The 13330-nt window shown below is 38.8% G+C and overlaps 1 protein-coding gene across 1 annotated transcript; it reads left to right on the top strand.

The window, feature by feature from the left end:
- The first annotated feature begins 220 nt into the window (after positions 1-220).
- Positions 221-3166, top strand: LOC106388500 (endoglucanase 25). The gene is made up of 6 exons (XM_013828580.3): positions 221-745; positions 820-1130; positions 1205-1669; positions 1744-1879; positions 1971-2143; positions 2419-3166. Exons 1-6 carry the CDS (start codon positions 373-375, stop codon positions 2824-2826), a joined length of 1866 nt encoding a protein of 621 aa, XP_013684034.2. The 5' UTR covers positions 221-372; the 3' UTR covers positions 2827-3166.
- Positions 3167-13330: the final 10164 nt, after the last annotated feature.

Genomic DNA, 13330 nt, shown 5'->3' with positions numbered 1-13330 from the left:
TACATGGTTATACGATCCTATTTCCCTTAACGAAAGCTGTTTCGTAAAAGTTTGTTTTGGTTTGGTTTTCATTCACCAAATTTACGCGTTGGCGAGAAAGCTCAATCATGGTTGGCGAATAAGTCCAAAATGAGTGCGCAGCTGTAACGTAACATGGAGAGATAAACCGACAGGCAAATATAATAAGGAAAATAATAATTGAAGTGAGAAAATTTTTTTTTAAAAAGAAGGCACATGTGGGTGTCTCGTCTTGGTCCATAATTGACTAGCTTACCTCACATCACATCTTCATTTCCTCTCACACTCCCAACAAACTCTCAGATCTGATCCTCGAACCAGCTTTGATTCACTCCTCTGCTTCCATCCTTCACTATGTACGGCCGAGATCCCTGGGGAGGTCCGCTCGAGATCCACGCGACGGATTCCGCCACCGACGACGATCGTAGCCGGAATTTGAACGATATCGACCGCGCGGCTCTCTCGCGGCCACTCGACGAGACGCAGCAGAGCTGGCTTCTTGGTCCCACGGAGCAGAAGAAGAAGAAGTATGTCGATCTCGGATGCATAATCGTCAGCCGCAAGATCTTCGTGTGGACTGTCGGCACTATCGTCGCCGCCGCTTTACTCGCCGGATTCATCACCTTGATCGTCAAAACTGTGCCGCGTCACCACCAAAAGAATCCACCGCCGGATAACTACACCGTCGCTCTTCACAAAGCCCTCAAGTTCTTCAATGCTCAGAAATGTAAGAGTCCCGATTTTACTTTCTGTCTTCACGATCTGATCTGATAAATGCAAAACTGGTTTTTGATGATGCAGCTGGGAAATTGCCGAGGCACAATAATGTGTCGTGGAGAGGTAACTCTGGTCTTCAAGATGGGAAAGGTGATTCCGGAAGCTTCTATAAAGATTTGGTCGGAGGTTATTACGATGCCGGAGATGCAATCAAATTCAACTTCCCCATGGCTTATGCTATGACCATGTTGAGCTGGAGTGTGATTGAATACAGTGCTAAGTACGAAGCTGCAGGAGAGCTTGTCCATGTTAAGGAGCTCATCAAGTGGGGAACTGATTACTTTCTCAAGACCTTTAATAGCACTGCTGATTCCATCGATGATCTTGTCTCACAGGTAAACTTGGTAGAAGAAGATCTTAGCTTTTCTTTCATGTATATCTTTTGACTGAGTTCCTCATGTGACATTAGGTTGGATCTGGAAATACCGACGACGGAAGTACGGATCCTAATGACCATTACTGCTGGATGCGGCCTGAGGACATGGACTATAAAAGGCCTGTGACTACCTGTAATGGTGGATGCTCGGATCTTGCTGCCGAGATGGCCGCTGCTCTGGCTTCTGCATCCATTGTCTTCAAGGACAACAGGGAGTATTCTAAGAAGCTTGTACATGGTGCTAAGACGGTGTATCAGTTTGGGAGGACCAGGAGAGGCAGATACAGTGCAGGCACTGCGGAATCAGCCAAGTTCTACAATTCAAGCATGTACTGGGATGAGTTTATTTGGGGTGGTGCTTGGTTGTATTATGCCACAGGAAACGTAACTTATCTCGATCTTATCACGAAACCAACTATGGCCAAGCATGCTGGTGCATTCTGGGGTGGCCCGTACTATGGTGTATTTAGCTGGGACAATAAGCTTGCTGGTGCTCAGGTCAGTCCCCAAGACAACTCACTGTGTTTGTTTCTTATATATGTTCATGTCTTATGAATCCCTGTGCTTTTCAGTTACTGCTGAGCCGGTTGAGGTTGTTTTTGAGTCCTGGATATCCATATGAAGAAATTCTCAGGACCTTCCATAATCAGACCAGCATAGTCATGTGCTCATACTTGCCTTATTTCAACAAATTTAACAGAACCAGGGGTGAGTTTGGCTTTATTAAAAACTTTGATTGTAGATGAACCTGTTCTTAATTTGGAAATCTAAAAAATGTAAATTTTGGTAATATGTGCAGGAGGTTTGATAGAGTTAAATCATGGAGACCCACAGCCTCTGCAGTATGCTGCAAATGCAGCCTTCTTAGCGACATTATACAGTGACTATCTTGATGCTGCTGATACTCCTGGATGGTACTGTGGACCTAATTTCTATTCAACCAATGTCCTACGAGAGTTTGCGAGAACTCAGGTAATGCGGTTTTCTCTTTGTACAAATGATTAAGGGAAAATATCAAATAGTGACACTTTTGACCTAGATTATCACTTAAAAGATAACTTATCAACACTGGTCTGACACTTGGTTTACAAAACAAAATTTTGGGTGTATCCCTTTGTATTAAAATAGTTTATTTAATACTCAAAGATAACTTAAGCATAGTTGTTTTGGTCGTAATGTGGAAAGCACTTGTTACGTTTGATTAACCATAATTGGACTTCACTCATCCTAGCTGGGGTGTTTTGCAGATTGATTACATACTAGGTAAAAACCCTCCGAAAATGAGTTATCTGGTGGGTTTTGGCACAAAATACCCTAAACACGTCCATCATCGAGGAGCTTCGATTCCCAAGAACAAAGTTAAATATAACTGCAAAGGAGGATGGAAATGGAGAGACAGCAAGAAACCAAACCCAAACACTATTGAAGGAGCCATGGTTGCTGGTCCTGACAAGCGCGATGGGTTCCGCGATGTCCGGACCAACTACAACTACACTGAACCGACTCTTGCAGGGAATGCTGGCCTGGTCGCAGCTCTCGTGGCATTGTCTGGTGAAGAAGAGGCATCTGGTACTATAGACAAAAATACGATCTTCTCAGCTGTTCCTCCGTTGTTCCCTACTCCGCCTCCCCCACCAGCACCATGGAAACCTTAAGAAAGCTAAAACCTGTGTGATTAATGTCCCTGCTGCCAGAAGATGAAAGAGGTATGAGACCAGATGATTAGATGTGGTGCCTTGTGTGATGTGGTGCCTTGTGTGGTACACACAAGTCAACCATAATCAACTAAGCATTTCGTGTGGCTTTTTACTAGATACGAACCCAATTTGGGTAACATACCACGAGCAATTTTTAAATTTTCTTTTTTTGGGGTTTGTCTTCCGAGATATAACATACATCCATGCGTTTTAATCTGTATATGTTTGATTCCAAATTGTATTCGTTGTTTTTGAACTATGTTTTTAGTGGGAGTGATAAAAAAGGAATTATGAGGAATACCGTATACCTGAACTTTGTAACCAGAAATATACAGGGAGAAAAGACCTCGAATAAGATGAGAAGAGAAGGGGAACAGAGAAGTATCACTCAAAAAGTATTTAATTACATAAGGAAACCTTAGTGATTGTGATAAGTTTCACTTATGAGTCACAAACCATAATTTAAAGATTATAAATTAATGTGAAGGAAATATCTATAACAAGAAATGTATTAGAACTTTTTTGATAAATTTAGAATTTCGAATTGCTACTTTTTATGACAAATTTAAGTAAAGTAAGAAGATTAATTTAGCATTAGATTGTCACTATATCCTAATAGATCTTGTCGATTTCAGAAGACGTTTTTTTTTATATCAGATATGGACACTAAGAATTTTTGTCGATGTTTTTGTACACCACAATAAGGTAATGCAAAAGATAAATCAAGAGACAAACAACTACAAGCAATCCTTCAGTTTTATTAGAAATCGCCTTGTACACTCTATTACAAGTTCTGCTTAATCAGCTTTACACAGTCTGTTACACCCTAACAACGGCTACTGAAAGATTTCTAAGCTACACGCTTGTGTCTCTCTTCCGTCGAGTACTTCAGCCACTGTTTCAGCACGACCCAGAACACTTCCAAGAGCTTCTCTCTCTTTCTATATAGCTATCTTATATTATTCTCAACGTTCCTGAAACTCTAGTCTCCAAGACAACATGTATGGACATCTTCCATAACAATAAGTGCAATTTTCCTTTTCTTGGAATGCACTTATTCTTCTTTCTTTAAGTCATAAACTTGCTCCTCAAGTTTATTCCTCTTTCCATATCTCCAAGATATTCTCTTGCTCTCCAAGTCTACACGACTCCAACTCAGCACCTTGACTCCTCACGGTCTTCACCACTCGCTGCGACGTCTGCTTCAGCAACTACGTCAGCGACTACTTCAGGGCAGACATCTTACATCTTCAATCTCCCCCTTTTAGCTTTGTGTGCCGATCAAGCACAACACTCTTCTGGTTCAGCAACCACGTTGCAACCACGTTCCTCACCTGGAAACTTTCATACCAAATGTGCTTTTCTCCCCCACGAGATGTGCACCACACCATGCTTTTCTCCCCCATGAGATATGCATTCTCTGTACCAGAACATCATCATTCTCCCCCTGCTTGATTGCATACTAAGCTAAAATACAGATGCTTAGATGTCAAGCCTTACAGACCCATCCGTCTGTTTCTTCATGTATAATCATGACACAGCCCCTGCTGCAGCGGAATAACAAGTACTGCATCACGATCTGACGCACCTTTCAACTACCCTTCGACCAGCTTCTGTTGAGGACCAGACTTTCGTCATGTGTCTTCTTCTTGACCATGAGCCATTCCCCATCCGCACCGAGTGCCCTCTGCACTCGTTGCTATTGTCTTGGAGTGATTTCACTATCACACCCCTGAAGATCATCTCGCACCACTTCCTGACGCACTTCGATCTCCTTCCCCTTTGTGCCACAAACAACCTCGTGTCCTGGTTCCAGACTTGATGCTTCTTGATCAACCTCAAGATCACTCCTACCAGAGCTGCATCCATCTTCTGATATCTCATCCTTGATCTCATCAAGTAAGCCACTCTTGGCTAAGGACACCTCTTCAACCCTCTTGGGCTTAGTGAACGTCTTGTTCACCTTCTTGGCCATGTTTCTGCTTTTTTCACGAGCAAAACACTCCACCTTCTTGTGTCCAACCTTCCCACAGAACCAACAACACATCCGATGTTGCTTCTTGCTTAGCCTGACACAGTTGCTGATGCACCGAACAGTCTCCTTCCTTGTACCAGCTGCACAACCATGCTTCAGAACCTCCTGTCTGACCTTCGTGTTGTTGTACTGATGTACTACTTTCGGCTTGTTACTCACAGCTGCGCGCTGTAGAACTTCCTGCCTTACTCCCTGTCGTACGTCCCGACGTACTTCCTGACAAGCTCCTTTGGCTCCACTTTTTGATGTGCTCCCATGCACGAAATGTGATAGCCCCTTCTGTTGTACTTCCTTAGTACTCTCATCTCCTCGATAACCCAGTCCCCAATTCGCCTTGGCTGGTTGACCCATCGAGAGTATCTTATCCAACTCTTTGGATCCACTGTTGAGCATCCTGATATGTTTGCGATTCTCAGCCAAATCACGTTCCAGCCTCATTGCTCTCTCACGTTCATCAATAGCAACCTCCCTTAGTTTGCTAACCTCCTTCTTTAGAGACTCATAATTCTCATTTACAACAGCAAGTTCTTCAGCAAGATCTTCATACTGCTCACGGCCCTGCACCAATTCGTGTTGCAACCTCAGATTCTCATTCTTGAGATTCAACCACTTGTTGAGCATCACGTGATAATCCTCAGAGTCTGTATTGACATCTGAATCCGAGGATTCACTAGATTTTCTCCTTGCGTGCACCAAATGCAACCATATTCTTCATCACCTTTCCATCTTCTTCAGACTCTGAATCATCAGACGACTGCAATGGAACTCCTTTTCCCTTCTTTGAGTTTGGACATTCACGTCGTGTGTGTCCAACACCTCTGCACTCAGAACACTTAAGTTCTCTTTTCTGTGCTACAGGACAGTCAGCCTTTATATGACCAACCCCTCCATACTCATAGCACCTGAGACTTTCTCTCCTTCTAACATTGCTACGATCACCTCCCTGGTGACCATATTGATTCCTCCCACCTGAGGAATTCATCATCTTACTAAGATGCCCAGCCAACATACCCACGACATCTTCAGGGTCTGGAGGTTTATCCCCATCTTTGTCAGATACAAGCGCCACACTCTTTAGCGCACTGCTTGATGTAGAGACTGAACTATTGTTTGTCTCCATCTCTTGTGCCTTCAGCATACCCACAAGCTTGTCAAACTTGAGCTCATCCGTGTTTGTAGTCATCTGCAAAACCGCCTTGTGAGCTCCAAACTTTGTTGGAAGACAACGTAGTAACTTCTTTACCAGCTTCTTCTCCTTGTACTTCTTCTCAAGTACAAAAGCTTCATGCGCCATAACACTGAGTTTGGCACTGAAGCTTGCCACAGAATCATTATCAGACCACCTGAGATTCTCAAACTGCGATCCAAGATGATCTAGACGTGTCCTCTTGACACTCTCATCTCCTTCAAACGAATTCAGCAGGATCTCCCATGCCTCTTTAGCCGAAGTACTCCCTTGAATCAGATGAAACTGCTCTGCTTCAACAGCTCCAAAAATCACCGACAACGCCTTTGCATTAAATTTTGATGCATTGCATTCTGCCTCTGACCAATCCTCTTTTGGTTTAGGCTTCTTCTCACCTCCTGTGACTATGGTAGGCTCCTCCCAACCAATCTCCACAGCTGTCCACGCATCTTCATTGATTCTTCGAATCATCTGCTTCATGCGAGCCTTCCAATGACCATATTGGTCCGCATTCAACACGATCGCCTTCTGCACAAAAATAATCGTGTTCATCTTCACCTTCAGGATAACACCGATAACTTAGGTGCCCCGCTCTGATACCACTTGTTAGTGCAAAGATGACACCACAATAATGTAATGCAGAAGATAAATCAAGAGACAAACAACTACAAGCAACCCTTCAGCTTTATTAGAAATCGCCTTGTACACTCTATTACAAGTTCTGCTTAATCAGCTTTACATAGTCTGTTACACCCTAACAACTGCTACTGAAAGATTCCTAAACTACCCGCTTGTGTCTCTCTTCCGTCGAGTACTTCAGCCACTGCTTCAGCACGACCCACAACACTTCCAAGAGTTTCTCTCTCTTTCTATAAGATCAGCCTCTGTGTCTGTATCTCTACAGACGACCCCATAGCTATCTTATATTATTCTCCACGTTCCTGAAACCCTAGTTTCCAAGACAACATGTATGGACATCTTCCATAACAATAAGTTCAACTTTCCTTTTCTTGGAATGCACTTATTCCTCTTTCTTTAAGTCATAAACTTGCTCCTCAAGTTTATTCATCTTTCCATATCTCCAAGATACTCTCTTGCTCTCCAAGTCTATACGACTCCAGCTCAGCACCTTGACTCCTCATGGTCTTCACCACTCACTGCGACGTCTGCTTCAGCAACTACGTCAGCGACTAATTCAGGGCAAACATCTTACATCTTCAGTTTTTGGGTTAATTAATGCACCAAAAACTTCTCTAGAGATTGATGAATAGTTTGTTATGTAATCGGTCAAAATTCGTTTGTGTTTTTAATTAATATTTAAAACTGAGTTTTTAAATTGATGAAGTAAAGGTTAGATGGGAGTTTTTAGCAAATATTATAATAAAATGATTAATTTAGGTTGATTTTATATTAATGGGACAAATAGTGTGTGTTTTGTTCTATTTTGGCAAATAAAAAAAATTAGAGAAGTGTTTTCTTTTTTTGTAACACCCAAAATTCTGACCCAAAATTTTCTTTTGTTTTAGGAGAGACTTAACTAAAAAGGCATTTTCTGAGTTTACTTTATTTTATAAGACACAATGTATTTTTGACACATTTTACTATTTTAGTTTGGCACCTATCTTTTTTTATGACGAAAATAACTTTGTTTTTGGTAAGGAGAATAATGTTTGTTTTAAAAATGTAACCGTAAGAAAACTGAGTTTACAGATACCCTTGAATCAGTACACATGCTCTCATACATGGTTCGTAAGATCACAAAATCCAAGACATTGCGTACTTGAACTTCCACTTGATTATACAAAACTTGAAATACAAACAGCTAATTGCATAACTTCTTTATAAAAATGTTAACACAATTCTCTTGTCCACAAAATATCTCGTCCATAACTATCTCGTCCACAATTCTATCTTCCATAACTTTGACGTCCACAATTCTTTTTATTACACGACTTGTGTTAATGTTTTTCGGATGTGTTTTGGTTCTGATTTGAATACGTTAGAGGTGATAGAGCATTATGTAGCGTGAAGTGCAGATCGAAGCAGATGGTCATGGACAAAGAAGAAAGCTTTAGAAGAGATAACTGTTCCTTCATGGCTGTTAAGGCAATGAAGCTTGACTCACCGGCCCCGACGTTTTCAGGCGGTGGTCATCACCGTCACTGTACTTTAACTTGTTTGATTCTCATCTATATATAAGTTTTAAATTTCAAATCATGATACAAGAAAAAAAAGAATACGAAAACAAAAGAAAAATCATAAAGATGAGGATTCAGCACATTCCATTTTTTTCAATTTCTGGATCTAGAATAAAGGAACTGAATTTAAAAAAAGAAGGGAGTTGGTCTCATTGGTTTCCAAAAAAGGAATTGAATTTAAAAAAAAAAAGATAAATGGATTATTGGTCGGTTATGTTTCTAATAGGTTATTTCTAGTTAGGAAATGTAACCAAACTCATTTACATGCTAGTTAAGAGGTTTATTGGTCAATTTAGCATGAGAAAGTGCTTTCAAAATCCAATGAGTCTCTTAAAGTAATTGGAAATTTGAATTGTGCCTCTTAGAGTAAATTTTTCTTCTTTTAAAGGGAAGCATTCAAGATCGGTGTCGATTAAAGCTAAACATATGGTTTCCTTCTCTATTTCTATAAATAGGATTGGATCCTTTTCTTTTCTTTATCATATAGAAACAGAGCTTAAGTTCTGTGTCAATCCCAAGTCCTGAGCCCAAGCCTTCGCAGATCTGTCACTGATACGTCTGCTTTCAAGCACCTTGGTTCATCGTCGTTGCTCCCCATTTTTTCCCTCATCGCGATCATGTCCAAATCTAGTTTACGGGTCATTGTTTTTAGTTTTCATCGTTCTTCTTGTCGTTCTAAAGATATACGTCTCTGGTTCATCTCCTTTAGATCTCGTTCATCTCTGATCCATGTGAGGCAGTTTTGAAAGTCCTCTCTCTTTTCTTATTCTTTATGTATGGATTAGGATTGGTTAGCGTTATCATTTGATGCTAGGTTGTTAGATACGTGTTGATTGATGCATAAGAATACTCGTAATTTTATGGGATTAAAACATTCTGATATGTGTTGTTGTGGGGGATTTGTTTGATGATACTGAATGGTGATAAGAATGGTTGTTAGATGAATGTTATGAATATTGAGTATGTACTATGTGTTGTATGTGATTTGTGAGGGTCTGGAGGGTAGTGATGAGATGACGAGTCTGGGCATAAGTGACTACGTGAATATAGAGTGGACAGTGCAAGATGAGCTAAAGGGCCATGAGCTGGTAGTCATGTCGGAGCTGTAGGGTGGACAGTGCTGGAAAGAGCAGCAAGGCGACATGCCATTGAATATGCGTGCTTGATGATAATGTGTAATGAAATGGAATAGTAATGATAAAGAATGGTGACAAATGAAATGGAGATGTCCTAATATTGAACTGTTTTCTATAGCTAATCAGTTCTCGTTTTGTATTGAGTCGCATAGTGGCTCTTGTGGGAAAGCTGGAATAGAGCTATCTCACTGAGTAAATCAGTTAGTCACCCCTAATTTTTACATGTTTTCGAGGAGTTGTAAGCGTATAAGTTTTGGTGTGGTGTCAAATCATATCCTGCAAGTGTAAAAATCATATTTAACTTTGTGTCATTTACATTATTCTTTGCAAATCAAATCCATTTAAGTCTATCTATAAGCCCAAAATCAAAAGAAAATTTTCACTAATGAGATTTAAACTTCTTTTATTAATTTAGAAATATTTTTTAAAAAAACTGATAAATATTATCATATTAAATGGATATTTTTAATTAATAGATAACTCTTAAAAAAATATTTTTGTATACATACAAAGAGAAAAGTCTTTAGCATAGGAATCATGTAAATGTTATGGTGTATAATTTTATAGATATAGCACAAATAATATAGTATAACTTTTATGAAAGTTCTGCTATAAAGATTATAAATGATATTGATTTGACAATGTTGGCTAATTTTCATTACACAGAAAAAATAGTTTATAGTTTATACTATAATGTGTCGATCAATTTGATTGTTTGCAATATAATGTCATAACATGTGTTATCAAGCTTTTATGATTGTTTGGTAAAAAATTTTATTACAATAAATTTAGTCAAAATTAAAAATATACCATAACATATATAGTAAATTACATATATGTGGTTAGATACATGGGTTTAGTAAAAATAAAATATTTTTATATAAAAAAGTTCCTTCAAAAAAGTAAAAATAAAATAACTTTTATAGTTATATTTTAATTAGATAGAAGTATAAGTTAGGTACAATTATCCACAAAAATAGGATAAAAAACAATGGGTTTAATATTAATAACTACATGTTAATAGTCATGTATACATATTTTCTTAATTTGTTAAATTTCTAATAAATAGGTCCAATAACTTTTGTATAATAGATTTTTGGGATGATATATTTTTAATATTATAGCTAGAACAGTTTATTCTGAAGTCTTTATTCTAAAGTCCAGTGGAGTTATTGATAGGGAAATTTGACTTCATATACATTGTAGGATTTCAATTGATTATATACCCATAGTAAAGGAAGTGCTATGATATTTGCGTATTAATGGCTATATTAGCCTTGGCATGGAGACATTTACTTGTAACCAATTTTTTTCTTTCTTTTGTTTTTGTTTTTCTTCTCTTCTTAGAAAGTTGTTTTTCCATCAACTTTGAATTGCTTTCGGTTTTTATTAAAACAAATTTTAAACTTTGTATGTTACATAATAAAAACATAGATTTTTTTCTAAACTTAATATGATTTGAAACTTTCAAAACAAACATATATTTTATAATTTTTATACAATATTTTATAAACGAAATTTTAAAACTATACTATTATATATGTATGTATTGTATAGTTATATTTTATTTTCAAATACGACGTAATTTTGTTGTGTTACATTCTATTTATAAACATAGTATGAAAATCTCTCTCTTTGTCTCTTTCTCTTTTTCTACCGCCGCATCCAAGGTCCTGTTTCAGCAGTATCTACTGTCGCAGCCACCGCCGTTTCCTCTCTCTCTCTCTCTCTCTCTCTACCGCCGCAGCCACCGCCTTCCTTCCCTCTACCGCTGTTTCCTTTCTCTCTCTCTCCCTCCCTCCCTCCCTCTACCGCTGCAGCCACGCCCTCCTTCCCTCTACCGTTGTTTCCTCTCTTTCTCTGTCTCTCCCTCCCTCCCTCCCTCCATCCCTCCCTCTACCGCTGCAGCCACCGCCCTCTCTCTCTCTCTCTCCCTCTCTGCCGTCGTAGCCACCGCCCTCCTTCCTATACCACCGGAGCCACCGTCGTTTTCTCCTTATGTTGTTGTTATAAATTAATTATTATGTACTATATATTTAATAAATATAGTATAGTACAATATCAACCATTATATTAACAAATACTCACGCGCTGAAAAAGAGAACGTGGTCTATTTTCATACAAAATTGACACGGACAACAATACATGGCTATATTGTTAATAGACGGAGCTGCTAGAAATATTGGGCAAAATGACCCTTATTGACAGGGAGTTATGGACGCGTGATTGGACCCATCCTTCCCATTTTTTTCTTTCTCGTCGTTACAAAACTTTAAAAACAAATCCGGTTTATCTCATCTTTTCATTTATAATAGTCTCTTGGAATTTCCCTATGAATATGTCATGTCCTGTCGGTGTCTATCCACCATGCCAATACCAATCTACAATACAGCCCTTTTTGTTTAATGCTTTCAAATACAAATTCTGGTTTTCCAAAACAATTGGCGCCTAAAGTCAGCCTCTTTTTTCTTTTGGTTAACAGTCAATCTGAATTTAAAACAATAGCAAATGTCTATTTTTTATTGTTATGACATACTAAAGGGAACACAATCAATATTGGCCCTCTTCGTTTGTACATCTGGAAGATGCATCCAGATGTTCCATCTAGATGTTTTATCTAGATATTTCATCTGGGTGTTGTTCGTTTCTTCATTTCGTTCATGCATCCAGATGAATCATCTGAATGCAACTATGTTCGTTTGCTTTTCATTTTTTAACTTTCATCTGCATCCAGGTGGACTTGTTAATAAAATGACTAAAATATAATTTTTTTACGTTTCGGCGGAAAAATAACATTTTTACCGTTTTAGCGGAAAATATTTTTGCGGTTTTTGAGAAAAAATATGTTTTGGCGAAAAAGTGTATTTTCGTGGTTTCGGCGGAAAATAAGTTTTTATGGGTTTGGCGGAAAAATACATTTTTGGGATTTGGACGGGAAAAATATATTTTTGTGGTTTTGGCGGGAAAGTGTTTTCGAGGAGAAAAGTTTTTTTTCACGATTTTGACGGGAAAGTTGATTTTGGCGGGAAAAGCTTTTTCGCGATTTTGATGGGAAAATTGTGTTTTCCGGTTTTGGCGGAAAATTGTGTTTTTCTGGTTTTGGCGGGAAATAGCGTTTTTCCGGTTTTGGCGGGAAAATTCTATTTTCCGGTTTTGGCGGGAAAATTGTGTTTTCCGGTTTTGGCGGGAAAATGCATTTTTCTGGTTTTGACGGGAATGTTTTTTTTCGCGATTTTGGCGGGAAAAGCTTTTTCGGGATTTTGGCGGGAAAATTGTGTTTTTCTGGTTTTGGCGGGAAAATTTTGTTTTTCCGGTTTTGGCGGGAAAATGTGTTTTCCGGTTTTGGCGGGAAAATTGTGTTTTTAAGTTTTGGCGAGAATTCTGTTTTTCGGTTTTGGCGGGAAAATTGCGTTTTCCAGTTTTGGCGGAAAATTCTGTTTTCTGGTTTTGGCGGGAAAATTGTGTTTTCCGGTTTTGGCGGGAAAATTGCGTTTTTCTGGTTTTGGCGGGAAAATTGCATTTTTCCGGTTTTGGCGAGAAAATGCTTTTTGCGGTTTTGGCCGGAAAATGCTTTTTGGAGTTTTGGCGGGAATATGCATTTTTGGGTTTTGGCGGAAAAATGCGTTTTTTGGGGTTTGGCGGGAAAATGCGTTTTTTCGGTTTTGACGGGAAAATGTGTTTTTTTCGGGTTTGGTCGAAAAGTGCGATTTTACTGGTTTGACCGAAAAATGCGTTTTATGGAAATATGCGTTTTACATTTTTTTGCGGAAAAACGCATCTTGCGGTTTTAGCGGGAATGTGTGTTTTTCAGTTTTTGCAAGAAAATGTATTTTTTGGTTATAGCGGAAAAATGTATATTCAAGAAAATAGAATTTACGGTTTGAAAATAATATTTTGATTTTAAAAA

This window comes from Brassica napus, chromosome C3 (assembly GCF_020379485.1).
Source record: "Brassica napus cultivar Da-Ae chromosome C3, Da-Ae, whole genome shotgun sequence".
NCBI classification, from domain to species: domain Eukaryota; kingdom Viridiplantae; phylum Streptophyta; class Magnoliopsida; order Brassicales; family Brassicaceae; genus Brassica; species Brassica napus.
Note: the sequence above shows the minus strand (reverse complement) of the source record. Positions and strands in the feature narration are given on the sequence as shown.

Coding starts and splice junctions, on each gene's coding strand:
- LOC106388500 (XM_013828580.3), top strand. CDS start 373: ATGTACGGCCGAGATCCCTGGGGAGGTCCGCTCGAGATCCACGCGACG. Junction 1,131..1,204: donor TCGATGATCTTGTCTCACAG/GTAAACTTGGTA, acceptor ATGTGACATTAG/GTTGGATCTGGAAATACCGA. Junction 1,670..1,743: donor ATAAGCTTGCTGGTGCTCAG/GTCAGTCCCCAA, acceptor TGTGCTTTTCAG/TTACTGCTGAGCCGGTTGAG.